This window comes from Lactuca saligna, chromosome 5 (assembly GCF_052625555.1).
Source record: "Lactuca saligna cultivar CGN05327 chromosome 5, ASM5262555v1, whole genome shotgun sequence".
In the NCBI taxonomy this organism is placed as follows: Eukaryota; Viridiplantae; Streptophyta; class Magnoliopsida; order Asterales; family Asteraceae; genus Lactuca; species Lactuca saligna.
In genome coordinates this window covers 148,418,185-148,442,842 of record NC_136421.1, presented here as the reverse complement: position 1 = coordinate 148,442,842, position 24,658 = coordinate 148,418,185, and the positions used below count along the sequence as shown (strand labels likewise).

Below are 24,658 nucleotides of genomic sequence, written 5' to 3'. Positions count from 1 at the left end.
AACTGAACAAACAAGAACAAATGTTTGTTTATTTACGTTCGTTTAAATTAACCGAAAAAAGATAAATAGAAACGAATTAAACGTATACAAAAAAAAAAGGTTTATTTATGTTCCTTCATTTAGACTTGTCTATTTAGAACTTTAAGTGTATTTAACTAAATAATCATTTAGAACATTATGATTATGATTAGTTTACTATTTTAACTGTAAATATATAGGAGCTTGATAGAACTTTATAGTAATTTATTGCACTCAGTTAAAATCCTGATCACTTTTACACGATACATTTGTGCCAATAAGATGATACTTTATAGTAGTTTACTTGCCGAAAAAAACAAATCACCTAAACAAACTATTCACACTCATCGTTTAGTGCTGGTAAACAGCTTTCATATATATATATATATATATATATATATATATATATATATATATATATATATATATATATATATATATATATATATATATATATATATATATATACACACACACAAATGAAATTATGTAAGATTAAGATAATGGTAAAATTTCTAAAATCCTTAAAATAAATCAAGTTAAAAGTTAAATTTTAAAAACTTTGGACGACTACAACCCATATATGATAGTATGATATAAAACGATGTAGTACGGTGGATTTAGATACCTAAGTTTATATATTTTGTAGGGTGTATTCACTTTTATATATATATATATATATATATATATATATATATATATATATATATATATATATATATCAAGTAAAGTTATTGAAATTTAAGTGAATAAAATTTATAAGGGTGTGTTTTGTAACTTGCATCTAAGCAAAAGGAGCTAAAATCAAAAAGGGTAATGTATTTTTTGATTTGTACATATTTAGTCACTGATTTTTTTCGTTTACATTTACCTCTTCAACTTGTTAAACTGTACACATTTGATCATTATGACCGGTTACTCCAGGTTAGCCGGTAAAAATAACTTAATAGGGTAATATATTTGTCATTTTGTACACATCTAGTCCTTAATATTCTGTACACATTTAATCCTTAATATTTTTATTGTTGCAAAATAAGTCAATTTTGTTTTTGTAATCATTCAGTACTTATGAGTGATTTCTTCAGGTTTTTATCACGGCATCTTACGTGGGATAGCGATATGGTGGTGGGATAGGTTGAAGTGGTCCTGCTATGTGATGTAGGCCAAGATAGTTGGTGAGAGTCGGTTGTAAGTCGTAGGCACGGAGGCTTGATAAGACTGGTTGGGCTAAGGCGGCATGTCGACCTGGGTATTCTAGTCTGATGACTGATTAGACCTGTTGCATGTTGGCATTCCAGACCAACAACCCAAAATTTAAGACCAAAAATTTCTTTTAATAAAACATTACTTTAAGCAAAGTCATCATTCCAAAACATAATCTGAGTATAAGTTTTCAAAACACATTTTCATTATCAGAGTAAACATTCTCAGGTTGTCTAATCTATGGTGTGTACCATGCGATCACCCCAAGCTCTTCCCTCCACTACCGGAAGTACCTGAAACCAAAACTGAAAACCGTAAGCACGAAGCTTAGTGAGTTCCCCACCCCAGCACATACCATGCATAACCACATACTGCACATACTGGGCCACGCCCGCTATCTTGGGCCTCGCCCCTACCTCGGGCCTCGCCCGCTACAACGGCCCCGCCGCTCCAGGCCCCGCTTGGCTTCGAGCCCCGCTCGGATACAGATCTGTTTTACTTAGGCCTTGCCTGTCACAGGGCCCCACCCGCCAACTAATAATATCGTAACATATCACAACACATAAGTTAAACTCATACAACTGATCATGTCCTAAGGCCTCGCCTATCCTAGGCCTCGCCCTTGTCCTGCTACTGATGAGTCATGGAACCCCGTCCACGCTCCTACTGGTAGTGAGATACGGGCCCAGCCCACTCTCACTCCTTCTCTAGCTTAGGCCTCGCCCCTATTCTGCTACTAATGAGATGTGGAACACCATCCACACTCTGCTATTGGTGAGATACGGGACCTCGCCCACACTCACCTCCCTACCAGGCACATACATGTATCACACAGACAACAAGTATAGACTATCATATAAACAAATCCTTAGGCACCCGCCCGTTATTAAGGGACCTCGTCCTGAAAATCATACTAGCATATTGTGCCTAGGGCTAACCCCCGGGTCTTCTACTCATAACTACATGGGTCGGTATTGTGGCCTTAGACCCATTCACACAAAGGGAAACTCACCTGCACTGGCTGAACTTGCTGATGATCTCACTAGCTGTTGCCCAGCAACTCACTGAACTCCTGCTCCCCTTGCTCCCCGAACTAACAATATCAAGGCAATACTAAGCCTAACTGACCCCCGAAAGACAACCAAGTCAACCCTAGTCCAAGTCAAAGTCCTGGTCAAGGTCAACCTTCCAGGTCAACCCTACTCGCCGAGTCACCCTACTGACTCGCCGAGTTCATATATTCAGAATCCTTCCTTTCGCGTCTCGACTCGCCGAGTCAGTCCATGACTCGCTGAGTCTACCGATTTCTGAGTCCTGACCTGTCCAACTCACCGAGTCTCCACCTGACTCACTGATTCGAGTCTCAACTCGAAGGGTTTGGGGTTTCACAACCTGACTCGCCGAGTCCAAGAACAGACTCGTTGAGTACAAGGCAATCTTCATCTGACTCGACGATCTGTTCATCCCACTAGTTGAGTTGCTCCTCACCTTCATGCTACTCGCCGAGTCCACTCAAAGGACTCACCGAGTCCATTCAAATCCCTTTACATGCAGAGGGATTTTGAGTCATGCATGGACTCCAAACTGTAGATCTACCCTCACGTAAATTTGCAAACTTTACATGTAAAGAAGGAGATCTAAGCAAAATACACCATAAACTAGGGTTTAAGGCAAAGAGGCTCCAAAATCAACTCAAGGGCTGCTACTTTATGCTTCTCAAAACCATAATGAGCTTAGATCTGAAGTAGCAACTTCAGATCTAGCTTCTAACTCAAAAGAGGTAACTAGTCATGGCTAGAAAACCCCCAAAACTCACAACCATACTAGATCTAAAGGAGAGAACGACTTAATACCTTCAATACCTCAGAAAACTTCTCCAATCTTCGGATCCAAGGCCAATCCTTGAAGCTTCAATGATTCCCCTACTTCTTCTTCCTTCAAATCACCCCACAAATGGCTTGAAAGCTTGAATGAGCAACAATGGGGCTTAGGGTTCGATGTTCTGGGTGAAAGAGGCAGTAAAGGAACCCTAGGTGAGAGAATGAGGCGTTTAAATAGGCTCCAAGTCCCGATTTTAGGGTTTTCCTCGCACAGACCAGACTCACCGAGTCCCCTTGGTCGACTCGCCGATTCGGTCACTTACTCCTCGACCCGGATCCCGCTCGGACTCGCCGATTTCATCCTTGGACTCGTCGAGTCTCCCTTAAAATTAAGGTTTTCTTTCTTTTCTTTGCCTTCCAAACTTTGGGTGTTACAAGCACCACTTTTGTCTGTGCCCCGCAGACAACGCGCAGACTTTTATCCCCGCAGATTGTTTGTTTTTTCAAAGGGCTAAGATCTAAAAACGTCTGCGCGAAGTCTTCACCATACAGACATGGACCACCCACTTCTAACATCTACGAGCTTTTAACCTAAAAAATGCCGCTACTTCCAATCGACTCCTTCTTGAACGAACCCATCTTCACCATCGACGCCTCAACCCTCGCTCCACCATCACCGATCTCCCTGCCGCACTCCACCGACCACAACGCTAACCGTCGCCGACCACAACACGCCGACCAGAACGCCGGACTTCAGATTGCGCTTCCTCTCGGCTGTCGGACCTGGTAGCTATCGAAGGTATGCTCTGTTTCCTTTTTATTCAAATTTCACATGGAATTGGTGTTTATTCTTGCTGAAAAGTCTATAATCTTCTTAAATTTATTGATTGCTTTTCCTTTCTTGCATAAGTTTCTTGTTGGATGTTGCTGAAATTGATGAAATCAAGTGCTGGAAATAAGAAATATTGTTGTGAATGTTGTAATTTCTTGATATCTTTTGCTGAAATTGTTTGCTTATTCTTAAATTTGATGTTTACTCTTGCTGATTCTATTTGCTGAAAATGGTTTTTTTTTCTTAAATTTAATGTTATTTGTTGTTGAAATTGATGACATCAAGTGCTGGAAATAAGAAATATTGTTGTGAATGTTGTAATTTCTTGATTTCTTTTGCTGAAATTGCTTGTTTATTCTTAAAATTTGATGTTTATTCTTGCTGAAAAGTCTATAATCTAGTCAAATTTCTTGATTACTTTTGCTGAAAATGTTTTTTTTCTTAAATTTGATGTTAGATGTTGTTGTAATTGATGTAATCAAGTGTTGGAAATAAGAATATTGTTGTGAATGTTGTGATTCTTGTTGATTTGTTCTTAAAATTGTTGTTGAATGTGCTTAAAATTGTCTCAAATTGTTGTTGAAAGTGCTTAAAACTGTTGTTATTTGTTGACTGTTAATTGTCTCAAATTGTTACTTTTTTTTGTCTCAAATTGTTATTTTTTTTATTAGAAATGGGTGAAAAATAACATTGGACCAATGAGCATTTAAAATGCTTATTGGATACTTGTGTTGAAGAATTGGAAAGTGTTGGTAGAAAAGGCTTGAGTTTGCAGAAAGATTCATGGATAAGGTTTGGAAGAGTTCTTAAGGAGAAATTTGGGGTTGAGTTGACTCAAAAACAAATGAAAATTTCATATGACAATCTGAAAGCCAAATACACAGGATGGGTATATTTAAAAAACAAAACTGGTAATATATACAATTCTCAAAGAAACACTTTTAACTTCACATCCGAGGAGTGGGATGATTTTAAGAAGGTACATAGATTAATACATATAAAAAAACATTTAAGTTTGAAGTTCCGTAATATTCTTATACTTTTTTTTTGTTACATTTGGGTTTAGGGGCATCCGAAGGCTGCTTCATTGAGAAAAATTCCATTACCTTTTCCAGATCTTTGTGCACGTCTTTTTGATGGAAATAGTGCCACTGGTAATTTTAGGAGTTACTCAACCCAGTCATCATCAGTAGCTGGAGCATCCTCTTGTCGTGTTCCACCACTTCATATTACCGCCACCCCTTTTCATGCAATAGATGATGAGGTGATGACACTTCCCATCGTGGGCCACCACCTTTTGCTGCTTCACCTTCAGCTGCTTCACCTTTTGCTGCTTCACCATATACTGCTTCACCATCTGGTAACCCAAACAAAAGGGTTAAACCCTCAACTCCTATACCTACTAGTGCCTCATCGTCTGCTTCTTCACCTAATGGAACTTCTATTACTACTGACGATTTAGCATTTGAAATGAAAAAATCTCTGTAAAGTTTGACTAAAGGGTATACAATTCCTCAATGTTTAGAGAAGTTAGAGGTGCTTCAATTAGGCCCTACAGATCCTTTACGCTTTGTTGCATATCATATTTTTGGAGGGACCACGAACATGAGAGAGATGTGGATGCATTTGCCCGATATTCCCAAGATATTACGAGGATGGCTTGAGATGACGGGTACAAGTTTAGGAGTGTTGAAGGATGGGAAGATTGTCCGATGATTTTTCTAGTGTTGAAACTATTTGTTAGGTCTTATTTGCTTTTGTTGGAACTATTTTTTGTTATTTTTCTACTTGGAATATGGTTTATCTAATGTTTTGATGGTACTTGTAATATGGTTTATGTAATTTTTATTTGCTACTTGAAATATAGTTTATGTAAAAAAAAAAAAATTGCTACTTGAAATATGGTTTTTGTAATGTTTATTTGCTACTTGAAATATGATTATTGTAATGTTTTTTTTTAATTCTACTTTGTTTATTTTAGGTTTATAATGGGTCACAATCAAAAGTTACTTCTCGTCATTCTTATGTACTCGTACATGTGTTATTTTTGGAAGAGGGGTGTGAAACGATTGCGGGATAATGATTCGAAAATGACGGGACATGAATACACATTGGAGTTGTTACATCGTAATCGTTTACAATGTGTTGAAGTACTATGTATGTCCTGTGACTCTTTTGTACGACTATGTGCTCATTTTAGAGCAAATTACTCATTAAAGGGCAGAAAACATGTATCAGTTGAGGAAAAGATGGCTATGTTTTTTATGATGATCGGCCATAATCAACGTTACGTGATTATCAAGCGGAGATTTCAACACTTGAAGCAAACAGTTCATAAATTTTTTTATGAAGTGTTGGAAAAAATGATATTTTTCGCACAAGATGTTATAGTACCAAATTCTTTTAATCCGAATTCAAACATTCCAGGACATAATAGGAGGCTACGATGGGTTTTCAAAGGGACAGTTGGTGTACTTGATGGCACTTTGATACATGTTGTTGTCCCTGCTAAGAAACAAGAGTTAGATAGAAGTAAGGGAAAGGGAGATTGCTACCAAAACGTATTGGCAATTTGTGACTTCAACATGATGTTTACATTTGTTGTGGCTGGGTGGGAAGGGGTAGCGCATGACTCTAGAGTATTATTAGAAGCAGTAGCCGATCCACAAGCATCATTCCCGTTTCCACCACCAGGTAAGTTTTTGTTTATTTAAATATTTTTATCTTACTTTGAAAATTGATTAGTGTTTTTCATTTTTTACAGACAAATATTATCTTTGTGATGCCGCGTATGCACACACTCGAGGATTTATGGCCCCTTATCGTAATAGTAATATGAGGTATTGGCTTGGAGATTTTCGTCAACGACGTGTGTTAACCAATAAAGAAAAATTTAACCACGGACATGCAAAACTTCGGAATGTCATTGAGCGTGCTTTTGGTGTTTTGAAAACACGCTTCCCTATATTGAAGAGGATGCCACCATTTCCGTTTGTGACACAAAGAAACATTGTCATGGCATGTTTCACGTTTCATAATTTTATAAGGAGAGAAGGACTAAGTGATGAGTATTTCGCACGATACGATGAACCAAATGTCCCGTTTCGATATAACAATGTTCCCGTTGAGGATGATGAAGACGAGATTCCAACACATGGTACTACAGTAGACCGTGAATATATTACTCAGTTAAGGGATGAAATTGTTGATCAGTTGATGCACAATATAGATTGAATTGTTTTAAATGAAATTGTTATTGTAAAACCTAATTTTTTTTATTGTATGACTAATTTAGTTGTATGAATTTTATTTTCAATGTTATAAGCAAGGTTCTAAATAACGTAAGGCGTGGCTTGACGGCATGATAAAAGTTAAGTCATGACAAGCCTTGGCGAGCCATGGCGTTTTTCAAGCGTGACTATATTATATACATTAAAATATATAAATCATATAATTTTTGAATTTTATCAAATATATGAAGCTTTTAGAAGTGTTATATTAATATCTAATAGAAAAATAGTTAACAAAAACTCATTTATTTTAGGCCCGATAAAAAAACAAAACAAAAAAAACAAAAAAACTCGCGCCTTGAAAAAAAACTCGAGCCATAACGCGATAAGGCGCGCCTTGACATGTTATTTGGGAGCCACACTTCACAAACTCGCATTGGACGTTTTCGTAACGGCTACACCACGCCTCGCGCCATGGCGCGCTTTGTAGAACCATGGTTATAAGACTATTATTATTAAAATTAAAATTTTAGAGTTGAAAAAATCATTTTATTTAAAATTCAGTTTATTTCAATAGTCTGCATACGTTAAAAAACAAACAGTCTTATTATTGCAGACTGCAGACGTTTGGTCCACCTAGGGATGAGCATATGGACCGAGGAACCGGCCGGAACCGGTACCGGAACCGGAACCGGCACCGGAACCGGAACTTGATGGAACCGGTCGGGCCGGGACCGGGATGTTATTTTTGTGGATTTTTTGAACCGAGAACCGGTAGGAACCGGAACCGATATAACCGGAACCGGTAGAACCGGCAAAAACCAGAACCGTATGATGCTATTTTTCGAGGACTAGTTCCAACATTTGAAGACATAATAAGAACCGGTAGGAACCGGGAACCGGTGGAACCGGAACCGGTAGAACCGCCGGGCCGGTTCGGTTCTTAATTTTGGCCGAAGCCGGTTCCCGGTTCCGGTCCGGTTCGGGCCGGTTCCGACCGGTTCGGTCTTTTTGCTCATCCCTAGGTCCACCTCTTCTACTGCAGAGGCTTGCAGATGTGGTCCGCAGATTGCAGACATTTTGGCTTCAAAAAAACAAACAGCACCTAAATGTGTACAGATTAACAAGTTAAATGGGTAAATATGGACGAAAAAAAAACCTCTAATAACCAAATATGTACAAATCAAAAAATATATTACCCTTTTTAAATCATTATCTCAGTTAAAAAATATAAAAACGATTGAAATTTCGAAAATAACAAATATGATGGGATTCATTGTAATCATCGATTATACATGAATTTATTCGTGCTAATAGGAGCAACATGATATTTAGCCAATTTTGATTATTTTTTGAAAAATAATAACACGAATTCTAAACCCACCAATTGAATTCCAAATGCACGAAGACACGATTGATTTGATACCCATCACTTAATAAATTTGACTAATTTTAATAGTATTAGATTGAATTTGCATCGACTATTGTTAAAACTTAAAGAAGATGTAAGTTTTCAATTCAATACCTTATATTTGTATTTATTTTAAAATTAAACCTTACACTTTTTAAAACTTATATATATATATATATATATATATATATATATATATATATATATATATATATATATATATATTGTAGACTGTGATTAGTTTCTAGATTGTAGTTCAAAATATTTAATCTTTTTTTTGAAACATCATAATCGCACATATATAAGTTTGCTAAATTAAAAAAAAAAAAAAAAAAAAAAAAAAAAAACAATTTTTTTTAATTTATAGAGATCTTAATAATTGTAAACAACAAAACATAAATTTGATTTTATTAATTATCAGATATTATAACTGTAGAATTGTTACAATTATTGTGTGTTGCAAATGGAGAAATGTAGGAATTCAGGCGAGCAGCATAAACAGTTTCCCATCCAGCAGACCGTGATGATCTGTTGTGACGCCAAAATGGTAAAATAGTAGGTATTGGATATGCTCTATGTAAATCAACCTTCACATAATGATCACCTCTAACAAGAGCAATAACAACAACTCTATAAATTGAGATGTCTTGGGGACCAAGCTATAGTGGAAAACATGTTGATGGACTATCTTTGCTTAGAAAAATAACTATTACATTATACTTGTTAGCAATGAGAAAGCTAGTGACCGGCATAATCAACCAACGATCTTTTGGTGCGAAATGTGATCCATTGAAATTCAATGAGTGATGTATGATGTTTAAATCATAATCAAAAATCTATGCGTACTCAGCTGGGTGTGCTAACAACTCATTCTGTAAATCTAAGCGGATTTGACGCCAATTATCTTCACTATAACCGAGACACGCAGCTATTGCACGAAATCCACAATTTCCATCTCCCCTCACGTTTTGTATGTTTGTGACATATGGATGAAATTCATGCGGAATTTCATTCATAAGTGGATCTGAATTATACATTACTTGTTCTTGGTTGAAGTACGAGCTATTCATCGATTGTTCCTAATGAAAAGTTGAGTGGAACATTGGAGGTTCTCGGAACGAGTACGTACTGTGCCTATCCGGTTCCTGGTTTAGATCAAACAAATTAGACCACATATAATCATGCGTATAAGTAGAAATGCTACGTCGAGACGGATATTGAGTTGGTGGTGCTTGAGTCGATTGATCTTGAGGTGGTGGATCTTGAGTTGGTGGGTCCTGGTTTAAATCGATATGGGTTTTGTTGAAAAGTTTCTTCTTTAAGGAGGGGCGCCCACGAGTATTTTTGTGAGTAGCAGGTTCAGAAACTAAAGTTGTTGACGGCTTGATTAAGTTTAGTAACTTCCTTGCTACACTTAACTTAACAGGTCTTGATTGTTTTTCGTAATGAGCATTAAACAAATTTACCTCAACTACACAACCCAAATTGTCATCTTCTAACGATTTGCATTCTAATAAATCAAGTTTCTTCCAAAACTTATCTACTGAATGAAGCGGTACATAATGACCTTTTTTAACAAATATAGCTTGTTCATGCGCACATGGCAGCCCATAACTTGTACGTACTTGACATCCACAATTTTCATAAACAAATCCAAATTCTTTGGACCGCTCATATTCTTTGAAAATGATATCAAGTGCATAAATTGAAACGAAATGACACAATGGTTTTAGATGTGGTATTTCGTAGTACCGATGTACACTCAAAATTTTGTTATGCGCAAGACTTGCTTTTATACCTGTGTATTGTGACTCAACAACATCAGCAATACGCTTCAATGATTTGGCGATATCTGATTGTGATGTTTCGACATATCTTTTTAACTTGGCACGTTGACTTTCAGCTCTATTAGTTGTGTGGTTGCCAAAGTTAAGAAACTTATCGGTCCATGCAGACACAAACTTTTCTTTGTATGGTGTCAACCATGTTTTGTTTAGATAAGAAAATGCATCTGAAATACATAAAAAAATTCAGTTGATGTAATGAATTATAACATATTATAATGTATATTTAAAGAAATACATGGATAATTTTTCGTAGTTTTTTCAACTTGTGCCAAATTCTTGTTGTATGCTTCCTTTGTTTCAGAGTTAACCAACCTCATCTATGACGTATAAAGAACATCCCAACATGATTTGCATTTCTTCATGATATTGTTATTTATATGCCATCTGCAAAGTAATCCTTTAGCATCTGGAAATATAATAGTGTATGCGTTCATGAGAGCCATTTCTCTATCAGTCACAATAACACGCAGCAACATATATCCTTCCATTACCGATTTTAGACAGTCTAAAGCCCAAACATAGTTGGATTGTTTTTCTTCATGCATGTACACAAATGCAATGGAAAATGTCATATTTTTTGGAGTTACACCAACAATCTCCAATAGAAGCATCTTGTACTTGTTTGTCTTATATGGTGCATCCATTAACAAGACATGTGGAAATGCACGCCATATTTCTAATGATCTTGGATCAGAAAAGAATAAATCTTCTAACTTATTTGTCAAAACATTTGCACGACTATAATAAACATATCCATTTTGATCTAGAAATTCCATAACACCTTGCATTTGATTTTTACCTTCTCTCTCCCTACGTCGAAGTTTTTCATCTGCATTGTAGATAGTTTTGAGAGTAGATACATTTTTCGGATTTAGGTTTTTTAGTGCAGATAATATATCTTTTGGTTTGTCATTTTTTTTCAACAAATCTACCACTATTCGACATTCATATTCAGTTAGTCGTCGTGGATAAGGATGACCTTCTAAATATAATGACGGCTCATGGTTATGAAATTCACATATCATTTTTATCTTCCAAGAATTATCTATTGACGAATATTTACCTTGTAGGCTAAATGCACAATTAATTTTTTTTGTCCATGTTTTTTTTTTTTTTTTTGAGATTTGTGTACTTTTGTATGTACCTCCACGGTCACATTGAAATACAACATTAAAGTTACGTTTAGAATTTTTTATGATGATGACATAACCTAAAGTATTTGCCATATTTTGCACCCAATCCATCAATTCTTGACGAAAATTGAACACCTAACAATTATATTATTATCAGTAGCAGACAAATCCACTTGATGCTTACATTACAGTAACAACATACTAATGAATTTATACCTTATTTGTTTTGAAGGGTGATGTGTCATCGAAGAAATAATGACTTTCGTTCAAACTTTCATTTTCATCTGCTTCATTTGTGTCTATTGGATGAATATCCATTTCGAATGGTGATATGTCATCGAAAAAATAATTACTTTCATTGAAGCTATTATTTTCATCTACTTCATTTGTCTCCATTGGATGAATATCATCTCTCTAAACATAACAAAGAGAAAAACATATATAATAATAATAATAATAATAATAATAATAATAATAATAATAAGAAGAAGAAGAAGAAGAAGAAGAAAGGTTAAGTACAAATATCTTATAATATGTGTCACCCATCGATTATTCCCAACTTGTCATTTAATAAAATCTATATTTATAACAAATATCATATGTTTGCTTTTAAGGAAAGTTACTTTCAGCCAGTCGCTTTCATTTTACCATATAAGAAATACCAATCCTCTATATATAGAAAGAAATTGTAACCAAATTTTCATTTTTATCCCTTCTATTTTTGTTAATATTTCATAGTTTATATTTCTTATTTAACAAATTAATTTTTTTTCTATTAATATTTAATAATATTTATTATTACTCTTCTTGTAAATGTATCATGAGATCATTTTAATTAAACAACTTTTATGAATAAGTAATATGTTTCTATTTGTTAGTTTTCAAAATTAATAAAGTTTTAAGGGTTTAAGATTTAAATTGATAAAATCTAGGATCTTTTCTAAAACTACAATGTAAACCGAAGGTATAAAATTGTAATATTATATTTTATCGATAAAATGATCATTTTATCGGCACACATATTAATACATTTTATTGGCACGCATATTATTTTAATAAAGTTATAAATTGGTCGATCAATATGAATTTTGAAAATAATAAAATATATTATTTTCATTAAATATCCTTACATTTATATTTGATTTTCAAATCAAACCTTATATTCCGCCGCCTCGGCCGGGGTATAACAATTGTATGGCTTAAAAATAATTGACAAGTTACTAATACATTATAATAGAACCCTTATCAACATTTGACGATAATAATAGTTCATAAATCAGTTCTTCTGCTTCATTTGTGTACATTGGATGGATATCCGTTTCAAATACATTCAAGCTATTATTTCATCTACTTCATTTGTCTCGATTGGATAAATATCGTCTCTCTAAACATAACACAGAGAAAAACATACATTTAACAAAAATACAATAAAAAATAAAAAATGTTAAGTACAAATACCTCATAATATGTGTCATCCATCCATTCTTCCCAAATTGGTCGGTCATTAATAATACGAATTTTGAAAATAATAAAATATATTATTAACATTTTGATGAAAAATAAATTTACTGAAAATGGTTAGAATACGTAGTAATACTAAAAATCAAATATAGAACCTTAACATTTTAATTGATATTATTTTGAAAATATTTATAAAACTAATCGTATAGTTTTTTGAGATCTATATATACTTTTAAGAAAATAAACCAATACTAACCTATATAATAATAATGAAATTGCAAACCTTATAATTATTAAGATTAAGTTTTCATCTATATATTTGAAATAGATAATAATGAAATTATTGGAATTCGAAAGAACAAAAATGGTGTGTTTTGTAATTTATATTATCAAAAATATTATATTAGATTAACTTACCTACGCTACTTAAGTTTCTTTAACTTATCTGCTCTTTATAGGGCGGCACCTATGAGACAACTGACGAAAGTGTCACTAGAAGCCGGGCTTCAAACTCCAACCACTAAAAATAATATAAAAAATACATCTAAAAATATAAAACCAAACATTACAAAAATGAAGTGGTAGTCAGTAAGTAATCACACCGAGATGTGCATACACATAATCACCACATTCCATTTGTGAGTGGTGGTACCATATTTTGTTCTCCCACTTATCATATTGCTTTATACTCTATATTTTTTTTACTTTTTACGTTTTCATTCAGTTCAAATATATATAGATAACCATTTGACTATCGAACGTGGGTTTTCTTTTTCGTTTTGTCAAATCAGAATCTTACGTGTAGAAATATTTATTCAAATTGAATTGGTATCCATCGTAAATTCATAATTACATATAATGGTGTTGTTATGTGCATGTATATTAGTATATCTATATCTTTTGAATTTACACATTTATTTGCAGTTATTATGTACTGAATGTCGTCTCAGCTAGGTACACGTGAAGTAAATATCTCATATGCACAAATAATATATGTACTCTTTTGACAAAATTTTAATCCGAAACTGCTATGGTCATTGATAACGTTTGCGGAATATTGATGACAAATATTCTTGTTTGTTATACAGTTAATACTTTCTGTTTGTTTTTGTCTTCACTAATTTTTTTTTTAAATTATCTTTTATAATATTATATTTATATATCTAATCAAATTCAAATGTTAAACCCACCAACAACTCTCCATTATACCACTTGGTCAATGATAGACCGACAATGGATATGTTGTTACTGGGACACACACTACTTAAAGTTCCAGTTACGTAACATAATAAAAGTTATAAAAAATTTAAAGGTGAAATGCGTTAACACTATAACTTTTTCATGTTTGTCTTCCACATAGATGTAAAAATTCTAATTTGATTAAATACATTAAAAAATATAATATAGATAAGGAATAATACGTTGAACATATAAAAGCCAAGTTAGTATATTGGTATAAATATATAAAGTCCAATCATATATATTTACGATGAAAAAAAAAATTTTGATACATAATAAAAATTTAGAATTATTGATTGCCAACCAAAAATTTGACAGGTTTTAAAGATGGATTTATTTAATTTATGTAAATTATTATTTCTTTCATTAGATTTAGAGGATTTGTTGGGCCTTCCTTTTCTTCCAGCTTTTGCAAGTCCTGTTGCTACAAGACAGTGATTTGAAAAATCTACAAAACTATGTATTCACATGACATTGAAAAAACTAACTGAATTTTTCAAAATACAAATGTAGGATGCTATAATAAACAAATCAATGAAGGTACGTTGCTATTCATGCATTTAACCCTATCAAATGAAACCACAAGCTGTGTGTTACATGAGGAATAATATCATTACAAACCTCAATCAAATATTCTCTCTCCAGTTGAAAATAGAATGAAAATCAAAGAACTTGCAATGCAGAGTAATCCAGGTATAAGAAAAACTGCCCTCCAGCTATCGGGACTAGAAAGATCTGAATTCTTGGTTTTTGCAGCTTCTAGAAGCTGCCCAGTAAGCTCAACCCCAACAATACCAGCTAAAGTGCCAGCTGTATTAGAGACACCCATCACAATTCCAGCATATCTAGGAGCAATATCCATATGATTCACTGCAAATCCAGCTCTTCCTAATGCAAGAAAACCAAGAGCCACTGAAGAACAAAGTATCACCCCTTCAGATGTTCTAAAAACAGGAAGCAACATTAATGAGACTGCAGACACTAAAAACCCTACAGTATTCAAAACCTTTCGTGTATTTGTCACAGACAAGATTCTGTTTGTTACCATGTGGTCAGCAATAATCCCACCAATATTTGAAAAAACAAACATGTTCAGATATGGCATCATTTTAGAAGAACCCATTTCTTGAAGACTGAACTTCAACCCAAGTTCAAAGTATGTTGGCAACCAGTTCATAAGCACGTATAACGCGTAATGGAATGTGAAGTTATTGACTAAAATAGCCCAAACAGGTAAGCTCAGAAAGATTTTCCTCCATGGGATTTGAGTGGTTATTATTTCTGCCTTCAACTTTTGATAATCTCTAATTGGCAACAAATATTCTCCAAAACCAGCTGCAGTTGCTTTCGGGTGATCAGAACGAGGTGGATCACTAGCAAATCTTAGCCAAAGAAGTGACCATAAACCACCTAAAGCTGACTCAGCAAGAAAAACAGATTGTGGGCCCTTGAATTTCACTAAAGTAGGGAGAAAAAGCATGCCAAGAGCAGCACCTAGGTACATTCCAGAAGTTGTGAGAGAAAGAGATCTTGACCTTTCGTGTGGTGGGACCCACTGTGCTAAAACCGTATGAATAGAGGGAAAGATAAACCCTTGAGCTACCCCAACAAGCAAACGAGCTATAACTAGAGCCATTACTCTGTTTGGATCTAATGGACATAATGCACATGTTAAAGACCATATCACAAATGAGAAAAGGAGAACTCGCCTTCCTCCAATCTTTTGAGCTGCCCACCCACCAGGGACCTGAGAAAAAGCATACCCGTAATAGAATGTTGACAGGATTGTGCCTTTGCTTGATTGACTAACTCCTGCATCATCTGCAGCAATTGTGTATGCAATTGAGAAGCCTACACGTTCAATGTAACATACACAGGTGCAAAGGAAGGTCAAAATGACGATTAGATAGCGTATAGGGAACTTTGTGTTCTTCATTCCTTTAGCTTGATGTGAAACAGCTTAACCTTTCTAGCCCACTTTGATATTGTCTTCTGATCCACTACATGATCTTCACCATTGTTGTTTTGGAAGATGGAAATGACATTACTTTGAAAATACCATGGCTGCAGCAACAGAAAACGGATGAAATATGCATTAATCGAGAGGTATGCAGTCAGTGAAAAGAAGTAAAGAGTCTTAACAGAAAATGGATGAAAGGTGTATTGATCAATACATGGTTAAATTGCTACTCAATCACAGGGAATCCCATTGAGTTACCACAATTTAATGATAAATACTGGACAGGGGAGGTATCATAAGGACTGAGCAGAGGAACTTTGATATCATAAGGTTAAATTAAATTGCTAGTTTGATACACAAATTTAAGTTTCAAGGTTACTATCTGACACCAATTTGTCACAGACTTTATCACTCCCATAACAACACTTGAAATGTGGCCTAAGTTATCACATTTTGGAGTAATTCTACTCTTCATTAATCCCTAATCATGAGAGCAATGCTAAGACTTTGTATGGTCATCAAGAAGTCCTTGTCAGCTGCTCACACTAAACGATCCCTTTCAAGGAACACAAAGTTGCATAAATATGAAAATAGAATCTTCCTCTTAGCTAACTGAACTCTGTTATTCCTCAAATTCATTAAATTTCAAAGTAGAAAGTTCCTCTAAGCATTTCGCATTCACATTTCACAAAAGCACAAATGACATCGTGAAAACAATAAAAATGATCGAAACGATTGTATCCCGCAAAGAGCAACAAAAACTAGCATTGTGCAGCTCTGATTTAGGGTTTTGATGAATCGAAGTGAACATTTGGGCAAATGTAAAAGACATGAAGATCATACCTGCTTTGAAGGTGAGAACGTCTCCAGGGTGAAAAGCGAGAGGAGGAGACGTACGTAAATAGGGTTTTTGAAGAAAACAGGTTTATGTCATGAATAGGAAGGAAAGAGGTCGTTGGCCTTTACGTACCCCATTATAAATTTTTATCTTAAAAAGGTAAAGCAAATCATAATAATAATGTTTTAAATAAAATTGCTGTTCCAAGAAAATTGTTTTAAATAAAATGATCTTCATATAAAAATGTTCGTAAATTCGTAAGATTGTGTTTTTCTGAAATAAAAAATATTTTTATAGCAAAAGGCTTGAGGATGTTAATAGTGAATTCCCAAGTATACTCAATCTCGCAATATTTTTGAAATTTTTTTTAATACATATTTTGCTGGTTAAAAGAATCTAAAAAATAGCTAAGATAAATATTTCTAAAAATATATGAAATGATTTGGAAAAAAAAAACCTCTAAATTTTCAACAATTTATCTACAAACTCATTACTTTATTTCAATTTTATTTATATAAAATAAAAAATAAAAATAAATAAATAAATAAAAACTTTCAAAAAAAACCAAACGTAATTCAACAAAGTTTGTTATTTGCTAAGGTTTATGTACTAAACCAAAACCGAACAAAGAATTTTGGTTTTTGAGTTTGGAAATACCAAAACATTGGGTTTTTTGTTTCAGTTTTTTTTTTTTTCATTAGTTTTTCATCAAAATAATGCTAAAATAAAAAATAAAATAAAATAAAACATGTAATTTTCTAAAACATAACATAAAAAGATGTCAATATATTCTTATTATTTTAACTTCCAATAGAAACAATATGTATTTTCGGTTTTGTTTTTTTGTACATCATATTAATCACCAACTTCATATTTCTTTTGATCACAAATAATCCAACATATATCATTGGAATCTTGAATCTTGTGTTACATGTGATCTAAACTAAAGTGCATCAATTCAAGATGTTGTAATATCTATTAGACTCTAGTTTTAAGTTTTCAAAACCCAATTTAATAAACATCAAATATTATCTAATTCTAACAAAATTATTCTTTTTTTCTAGGGTTTAGGTCATTTTTTGTAACAGCCCAAATTTTATAGAAAATTTTTAACTTTTAATTTCATGAATATCAACCACAAGATGTCCAAAAATCCCATTACAAAGCCATATTATTTAAAGTTCAGAATACAAAAGCAAAATATGAAATCACTGAGAACGCACGTCGCGCCATCAAGTCAGACCATTGCCCTTTATCAATAGAGGTACCTGAAACATTCAATAAAACTGTAAGCACAAGCTTATTGAGTTTCCCCTAATACCTGAATCATATAATCACATAATACAATGCGCACGCGCGCACACACACACACACACACATACACACACACACACACACATATATATATATATATATATATATATATATATATATATATATATATACACACACACACACATAAGTTTGCCACGGACTCCCTCCATGGTCTTCACTTGGAATGTCATGGGCTAATCCCATGGTCTTGTATCACCAGGCCATGGGCTCCTCCCATGGTTTTATCATATGTCATGAGCTCCTCCCATGGTCTTCACATAAATCCACGTATATACCAAATAGCAACGTTTACATACTCCATTACTATCATCACATATCAATTAATGGGTCGGCATTGGTGCCTTCGACCCATGAGTGTGGTGAGAAGATTCACCTCAATCTGTTGAACATGAAAGTTGCTCGCCTAACAGTCTGAAACCACGCACTGAACAATGATACAATTAAGATTATAGTTTACCCTAATTAAAAGCCAAGAAATCTAAGTCCAAGATCCTCTATAGTGGCCCAAAGGTCATTCCTTCACTAATGGGCCTATCATCCAAATTTTGTAACCATCATGGGCCACAAGGCCTAAAAGTCCCAAATAAGCTACTAATGATCCAATAATGAATTTCAGGGCCCGACTTATCCAAAACCATCGGCCCACGATTACAAACCAAAATTCCACATAAGGCCCAAAGATTTGAGCCCAACATTAAATGAGACTGCATAAGCCGTACGCCCGACGTACACAATGGTACGCGCAGCGTACCTCAGTCGGAGACAGTACGCACGGCGTATATGGGTGTACGTGCGGCGTACGCGCCAGCTATACTACAATCCATAAGCCCTTTCCTACGTCTTAACTCAAGAATGGGGACTAAACTGCCTTAAATCTTGCACCTTTAAGCATTGAGACACTATATCCTAACTGGAAATGCAACTAAAAGGCTTCGGAGTAGCTCATACTCACCAAGATCTAATCTTTTTGGGTCCATGTAACGTCCCGATTCCAGGTATAAATTTAATTAAAGAATAATTGGTCTTATGTCCTACTCGGCGAGTTGGTTGCCCTACTCGCCAAGTAGCAGTGGGAATGGAACGCGTGTTTAGTGACCTACTCGGTGAGTCCACCAAGGGACTCAGCGAGTAGGAGCTGGCAGATGAAACCCTAAATTCTAGGGGTTTTACACCCTATTTAAAGGATCATTGGCCTCCACCAGCCTCCCCTTATGCTTTTTGTCCCTCTCAAACCCTAAAATGTGTGTGTGTGTGTGTGTTCTTTGGTGTCCAAGCTTGAAGGAGTAACCTTGGAAGGAAGCATTTGAAGAAGCAAGGAAAAGCAAGGCCAGGAACTCAGGAAAGCTAAGGGATTGCATCAGACATCACTCTCTGGAAGGTAATAGGCTATTCCTTAAGCTCTTTTCACTTTGAACCTCCCTTGGTTGGGTGTTATGAAGGATTCTCCATGTTTAAGCTAAGATCTAAAGTTATAACTTTAGATCTGGACTTCCCTTGACCTCTAGATCCATAAATTTCCCAGATTGTGCAAGGTTGAAACTCTCCCAAGGTGTAAAACTCCATTGAAGAGCTTAGATTGATCATTTCGGGCCTTTAGAGCCTTGCATGTACGTAAAGATTGCAACTTTACGTGATAAACGTGCCTTAGGAGCTTGGATCTGTAATTTGGGGCCTTGCCATGGCTTAAAGAGCATCTGCATGGACTCGGCGAGTTGATTAAGGGACTCGGCGAGTTGGATGAACAACTCGGCGAGTTCGTTGAAGATTGCCTTGAACTCGGCGAGTGTTAGAAAACTCGGCGAGTTGGCTAGAGTTTCTCCCAAAATCTTGGCCGCATATGAACTCGACCAGTTAAAAGGAGACCTCGGCGAGCAAATCGAGGATTTCACGACTTCTCGAACTCAGGAAGAACTCGGCGAGTCGGCGACCTGCACTCGGCGAGTCGAGTCAACATAGACTGTTGACTCTGACTATGGACTTTGACTTGGACCAAGGGTTGACCAATTAAATACTGTGGGTTTCTGGGATTGGGAGATTTATGAAAAAGGTTGTGTGGTACTTTTAGGAGGTGGAGTTCGTGTTGGACCTGGGAGTTGAGCTTTCTTATTTCCGACGACAGTTGCGAGGTTAGTTATCCTCACTGTACTAAGGGGTCTAAGGCACCAAGGTCGGCCCATTGGATTTGATATCCTAGTAGTTATTGTTATGTTGAGTTTGAGTTAGTGATGCATGCCAGTTGATGTGCTAGTCGGGTAGATCTGTAAGACTGCCTGTGATACTGATTGATTACCTGTATGTGCATTTATCTGTTACATGTCGACATGTTATGTGGGGTGGGTTGAGGTTGTACTGCTCCGTGCGGTAGCCAACAAACCCGAGAGCATTCCAGATACGAGTTGAGGGCCCGGTAGGCATTCCAGACTCGTACTGAGGGCTCGATGGCATTCCAGATACGAGCTGAGGGCCCGGTAGGCATTCCAGACTCGTACTGAGGGCCCAGGGGTAGTCCAGCTTGTAAAGTTGTGGATCCAGTGCATGTTGTTCTGTTTTTTATTGATATGATATGCTAATGTTGATATTGTTATGTGGACTGTATGTGTATCGGTATTTTGGGGGTAACTCACTAAGCTCTCGGGCTTACAGTTTCAGTTTATTGTTTCAGGTACCTCAAGGGATCGCGGCAAGGCGAAGGCATGATCGTACAGCTCCTCCTATTATGTTATGTTTCTGGGAAAACTCTGATATAAATGTATTTTGAAAACAAAGTTGTAATGTTTTGATGAATTCGACGTGTTTTTGAAAATTTAAATTTTGGCTTAAATTTTGAGTGTTACAATCCAAAGGAGAAATCTTGTTCCAACCAAGAACTTAAGGAAGCACAAGCAAGGATGTGAGCTTTGTACCTCAATGTGGTGACAAATGAGTAAAAAATGTTGGATCTAAAGTCTTGGAGACAAAGCTTTCTTCTTGCACCACCTTCTTCACCACCAAAGGAGCTCAAAATCTCACTACAAAGCTCAAGAGGTTCAAAAATGGCTAGGGTTAGCTAAGAGGGTCGAAATGATAGTTGAGGCTGAGGTGAGGGAAGGTCTTAGGGTAATAATGGGGTTTAAATAGTGCACAAACCCACTAGGGTTTTGGTCTAAGCCACGTACGCCTAGCGTACAACATGTACTCGCATCGTACGCACCCGGAGCCCTCTACGCCTAGCATAAGCAAAGTTACACCCCGCGTACTCAAAAAGGCTAAGATTCCAATCTCGGGGACCAATAGTGCCATCAACTAAAATTCCAAAGTTAAGAAACTAACCTAATCAATCTTGGATGTTACATTTTTGGTCACTTAACTTTTGACTTTGTGTTCATTTGGTCACTTAACTTATTTTAAGTTTTAAAAGGTCGTCGAACATTTGGTTTTGTGTTCGTTTAGTCACTTAACTTTTGGATTTATGCTCATTTGGTCACCTAACCTTTAAAATTGTGTTCATTTAGTCACTAAACTTTTAAAAAAATTCAAAAGTTTAGTGATTAAATGAGCACAATTTTAAAAGTTAAGTGACCAAATAAGCACAAATCCAAAAGTTAAGTGACTAAATGAGCACAAAACCAAAAGTTCGATGAAAACTTAAAAAGAGTTAAGTGACCAAATAAGCACAAAATCAAAAGTTAAGTGATCAAAAATGACCTAAAAACAACTAAATGTGTTACCAAAAGCTTAGATGAACATCATGATCACACTATTCTAGAAAAAAAAAAATGTAAACGGCGTTTCAGTTCATACTAGTTGTTCAGGCACTAAATGTTAATAACAAGGAGAGAATATATGTATTTTTCCATCTTAGTAAGTAGTTTTTGACAAAAGACGAAAACATGAGTATGGTGTAAGCATTCTTTAACAATCATTGTGATTGCATTACAAATGGGGTTATAATTACCACCAATTTTGTATTATATTAAACTCATGCTTACACAAGATCGTCTAACAACCAATCTATATCCTAATCCAATTAAGTCCATTAAAATAACACATAAACGCTAATTGTTAATCCCTTTTGGCAGGGGTTTCCGCATTTCTTGGTTCATATTGATGGGAGAGTCTTTAGTTTAGTTTTAGGTCGTCGTGATGAAAAAGATGGAGGGACGCAATGGTTATTGTGGGGGGTATTGATTGGAAAGGGGAAAAAGACGAAGATGTGAGGGGATGATGACAAGAATGAAAGGAAGAAGGAGGTGGGTGAGGGTGGGGGTTGGGTTGGAATGTAAAGCCCATATTAATATCTATTATTAAAAGTAAAACAATTGTAACAAAAAAAAATAGTAGAAAAGGTACAATATTGTTTTTTATATAGATTAGGGACCAACATTCTTATTGTTTGAAACTATATGGATGCAATTTACTCCATAATTTACTCTAATTCTAATAAATGCCTTTTAACTACGAAATAGTTAAATAAAAATGGCAAATAAAATATAGGATTGCAATTAATCAATTAAATAAAAGACCCTGTATGTATATTAGGATTTTTGTTGGATTAAACCTCGATTTATTTGTTTTTTCTATAAATATATTTTTTCTATTTTTCTATTTTTATATTTGACTCTAGGGGTGAGCAACAAATGGATTGGACCGAACCGACACAGGTACCACCGGACGGGTATCGGTTTTATGTCATCGGGTCGGTTATCGATTCTTTGGTTAAACTATATCGGTTCTAGTTTTTTCACCGGATCAATTCGTTGGTTTGATTTTGGATCAAAACTTTAAGAAATATAATCTTTTTTCTAAACTTTTATCCTAATTTATGTGATGTTGTTTTCATTGGTTTTCTCCTCCATTTTCTCCCTAAAACAGGATGTCTAATGTAACGCCCGATTTCCAAGTAAATTTTTTAAAATTTAAATGTTTATTTATTTTGGAATGGTGGAAATTACGATGGGCGTAATTGAGGTATGTTGGGCGTACCTTGGTGAATATTGGACACGAGGTTTCCCCTGGCACATCGGGCATATTCGAGCTAGGGCAAACCCTAAAATTTAGGGTTTGGTCCCTATTTAAGCACTTTATAACCTCAAGGCCTCTTATGTCATCAGCCTCCTTCGTCCCAAAGAAGTTCCCACGAAACCCTAATCCCTTTTTAGAGAGTTTTGAGCATTTTGTGTGTTTTGGTGCATCTTAAAAATTAAAAAAAATTAAAAAAAAATTAAAAAAAATAATAATAAAAAAAAAACCCTTTTAGAGAAGCATTTGTTGGCTTGAAGCTTATGGATCCATAATCTATTCACCTTCATCATCTTCCAGAAGGTATGAAGTCTCAATCTTGGTGATTCTTTGTTTAGATCTAGGCTAGTTAGGGTTTTTGGCATGTTTTGGTCCCTTGAGTTGATTCATGTGAGTATAAGTTACTCCAAAAGCTTAGAATAGTAGATCTTGATGTTTTTGAGGTCCCTTGTTCATAAAAATGACATCTTGATGGATTTATCTCAACCATGCATGAGTTGATGGTCATTATGTGAAGTTAGAGTGTTAGAAATTAGTGTTGGGCCTTGACTTGTCGAATGGTCAAGACTGAGCACCAGAGACTACATGTCAAGCTGTAGACATTGGAGGTTCTCGTGTGGAAATGGGAACATTAGAGGTTCTCATATTGAAATAGGAACATATTACTATGGATTTCATCACCAAGTTACCTCGAAAGGCAAAGGGATTCGATGCGATATGGGTTATAGTGGACCGTCTAACCAAGAGCTCCCACTTTCTAGCCATTCAAGAGAGCTCGTCGAATGAGAAATTAGCCAATTTATATGTGCGAGAGATTGTTGTTCGACATGGTATTCTAATCTTCATTGTATCGGATCGAGATGTTTGGCTCACATCTCGTTTTTAGCAGAAGTTCCACGAGGAACTGGGTATGAAGTTGCATCTTAGCACCACTTACCATCAGCAGACGAATCGTCAGAACGAGCGGACCATTCAGACACTCCAGGATATGTTGCGAACATGTGTGCATGTATGTTAAGGACTTAATCTCCAACATGGGTAACACTTAGGCTTTAAGTACATGGGTTCTTAAAGTGATAAGAACTTATGGTCCAAGACAGAGCTTTATTAAGTGAGGCTTTCAATTTTCTCTTGGGTTAGACTTGCAAGACCATAAGTGTGATTTAAGATCCTTTCTCTTGGGTTAGACCAACATTGTCGCATCACTAGAGAAGAGTATGATTTAAGTTCCTTTCAAAAAAGCCAAAATAGGATAATTTTTAACATTAACAAAATTTTCAATGGTAAGGTTTTTCATAATTTGATAAGACAGAAAAATATCATTTAAAAACAA

The 24,658-nt window shown here is 35.3% G+C and overlaps 2 protein-coding genes across 2 annotated transcripts; both read right to left on the bottom strand.

The window, feature by feature from the left end:
* Positions 1-9,350: 9,350 nt before the first annotated feature.
* Positions 9,351-10,678, bottom strand: LOC145045822 (uncharacterized). The gene is made up of 3 exons (XM_078994131.1): positions 10,597-10,678; positions 9,644-10,525; positions 9,351-9,538 (listed from the first exon to the last, which is right to left on the bottom strand). Exons 1-3 carry the CDS (start codon positions 10,676-10,678, stop codon positions 9,351-9,353), a joined length of 1,152 nt encoding a protein of 383 aa, XP_078850257.1.
* A 4,041-nt stretch (positions 10,679-14,719) lies between these two features.
* On the bottom strand, positions 14,720-17,104 carry LOC144998514 (putative anion transporter 5). Its single transcript, XM_078958256.1, has 2 exons — positions 16,998-17,104; positions 14,720-16,258 (listed from the first exon to the last, which is right to left on the bottom strand). The coding sequence occupies exon 2, from the start codon at positions 16,128-16,130 to the stop codon at positions 14,817-14,819; it is 1,314 nt and encodes a 437-aa protein (XP_078814382.1). The 5' UTR covers positions 16,131-16,258; positions 16,998-17,104; the 3' UTR covers positions 14,720-14,816.
* Positions 17,105-24,658: the final 7,554 nt, after the last annotated feature.

Bases quoted from the DNA above. Each gene is read 5' to 3' on its own strand.
- LOC145045822 (XM_078994131.1), bottom strand. From the start codon at position 10,678: ATGAGGTTGGTTAACTCTGAAACAAAGGAAGCATACAACAAGAATTTG. The intron at 10,526-10,596 runs GTATTTCTTTAA...TATGTATTTCAG, and splicing joins AACTACGAAAAATTATCCAT to ATGCATTTTCTTATCTAAAC. The intron at 9,539-9,643 runs GTACGTACTCGT...TGTATAATTCAG, and splicing joins CCAGGAACCGGATAGGCACA to ATCCACTTATGAATGAAATT.
- LOC144998514 (XM_078958256.1), bottom strand. From the start codon at position 16,130: ATGAAGAACACAAAGTTCCCTATACGCTATCTAATCGTCATTTTGACC.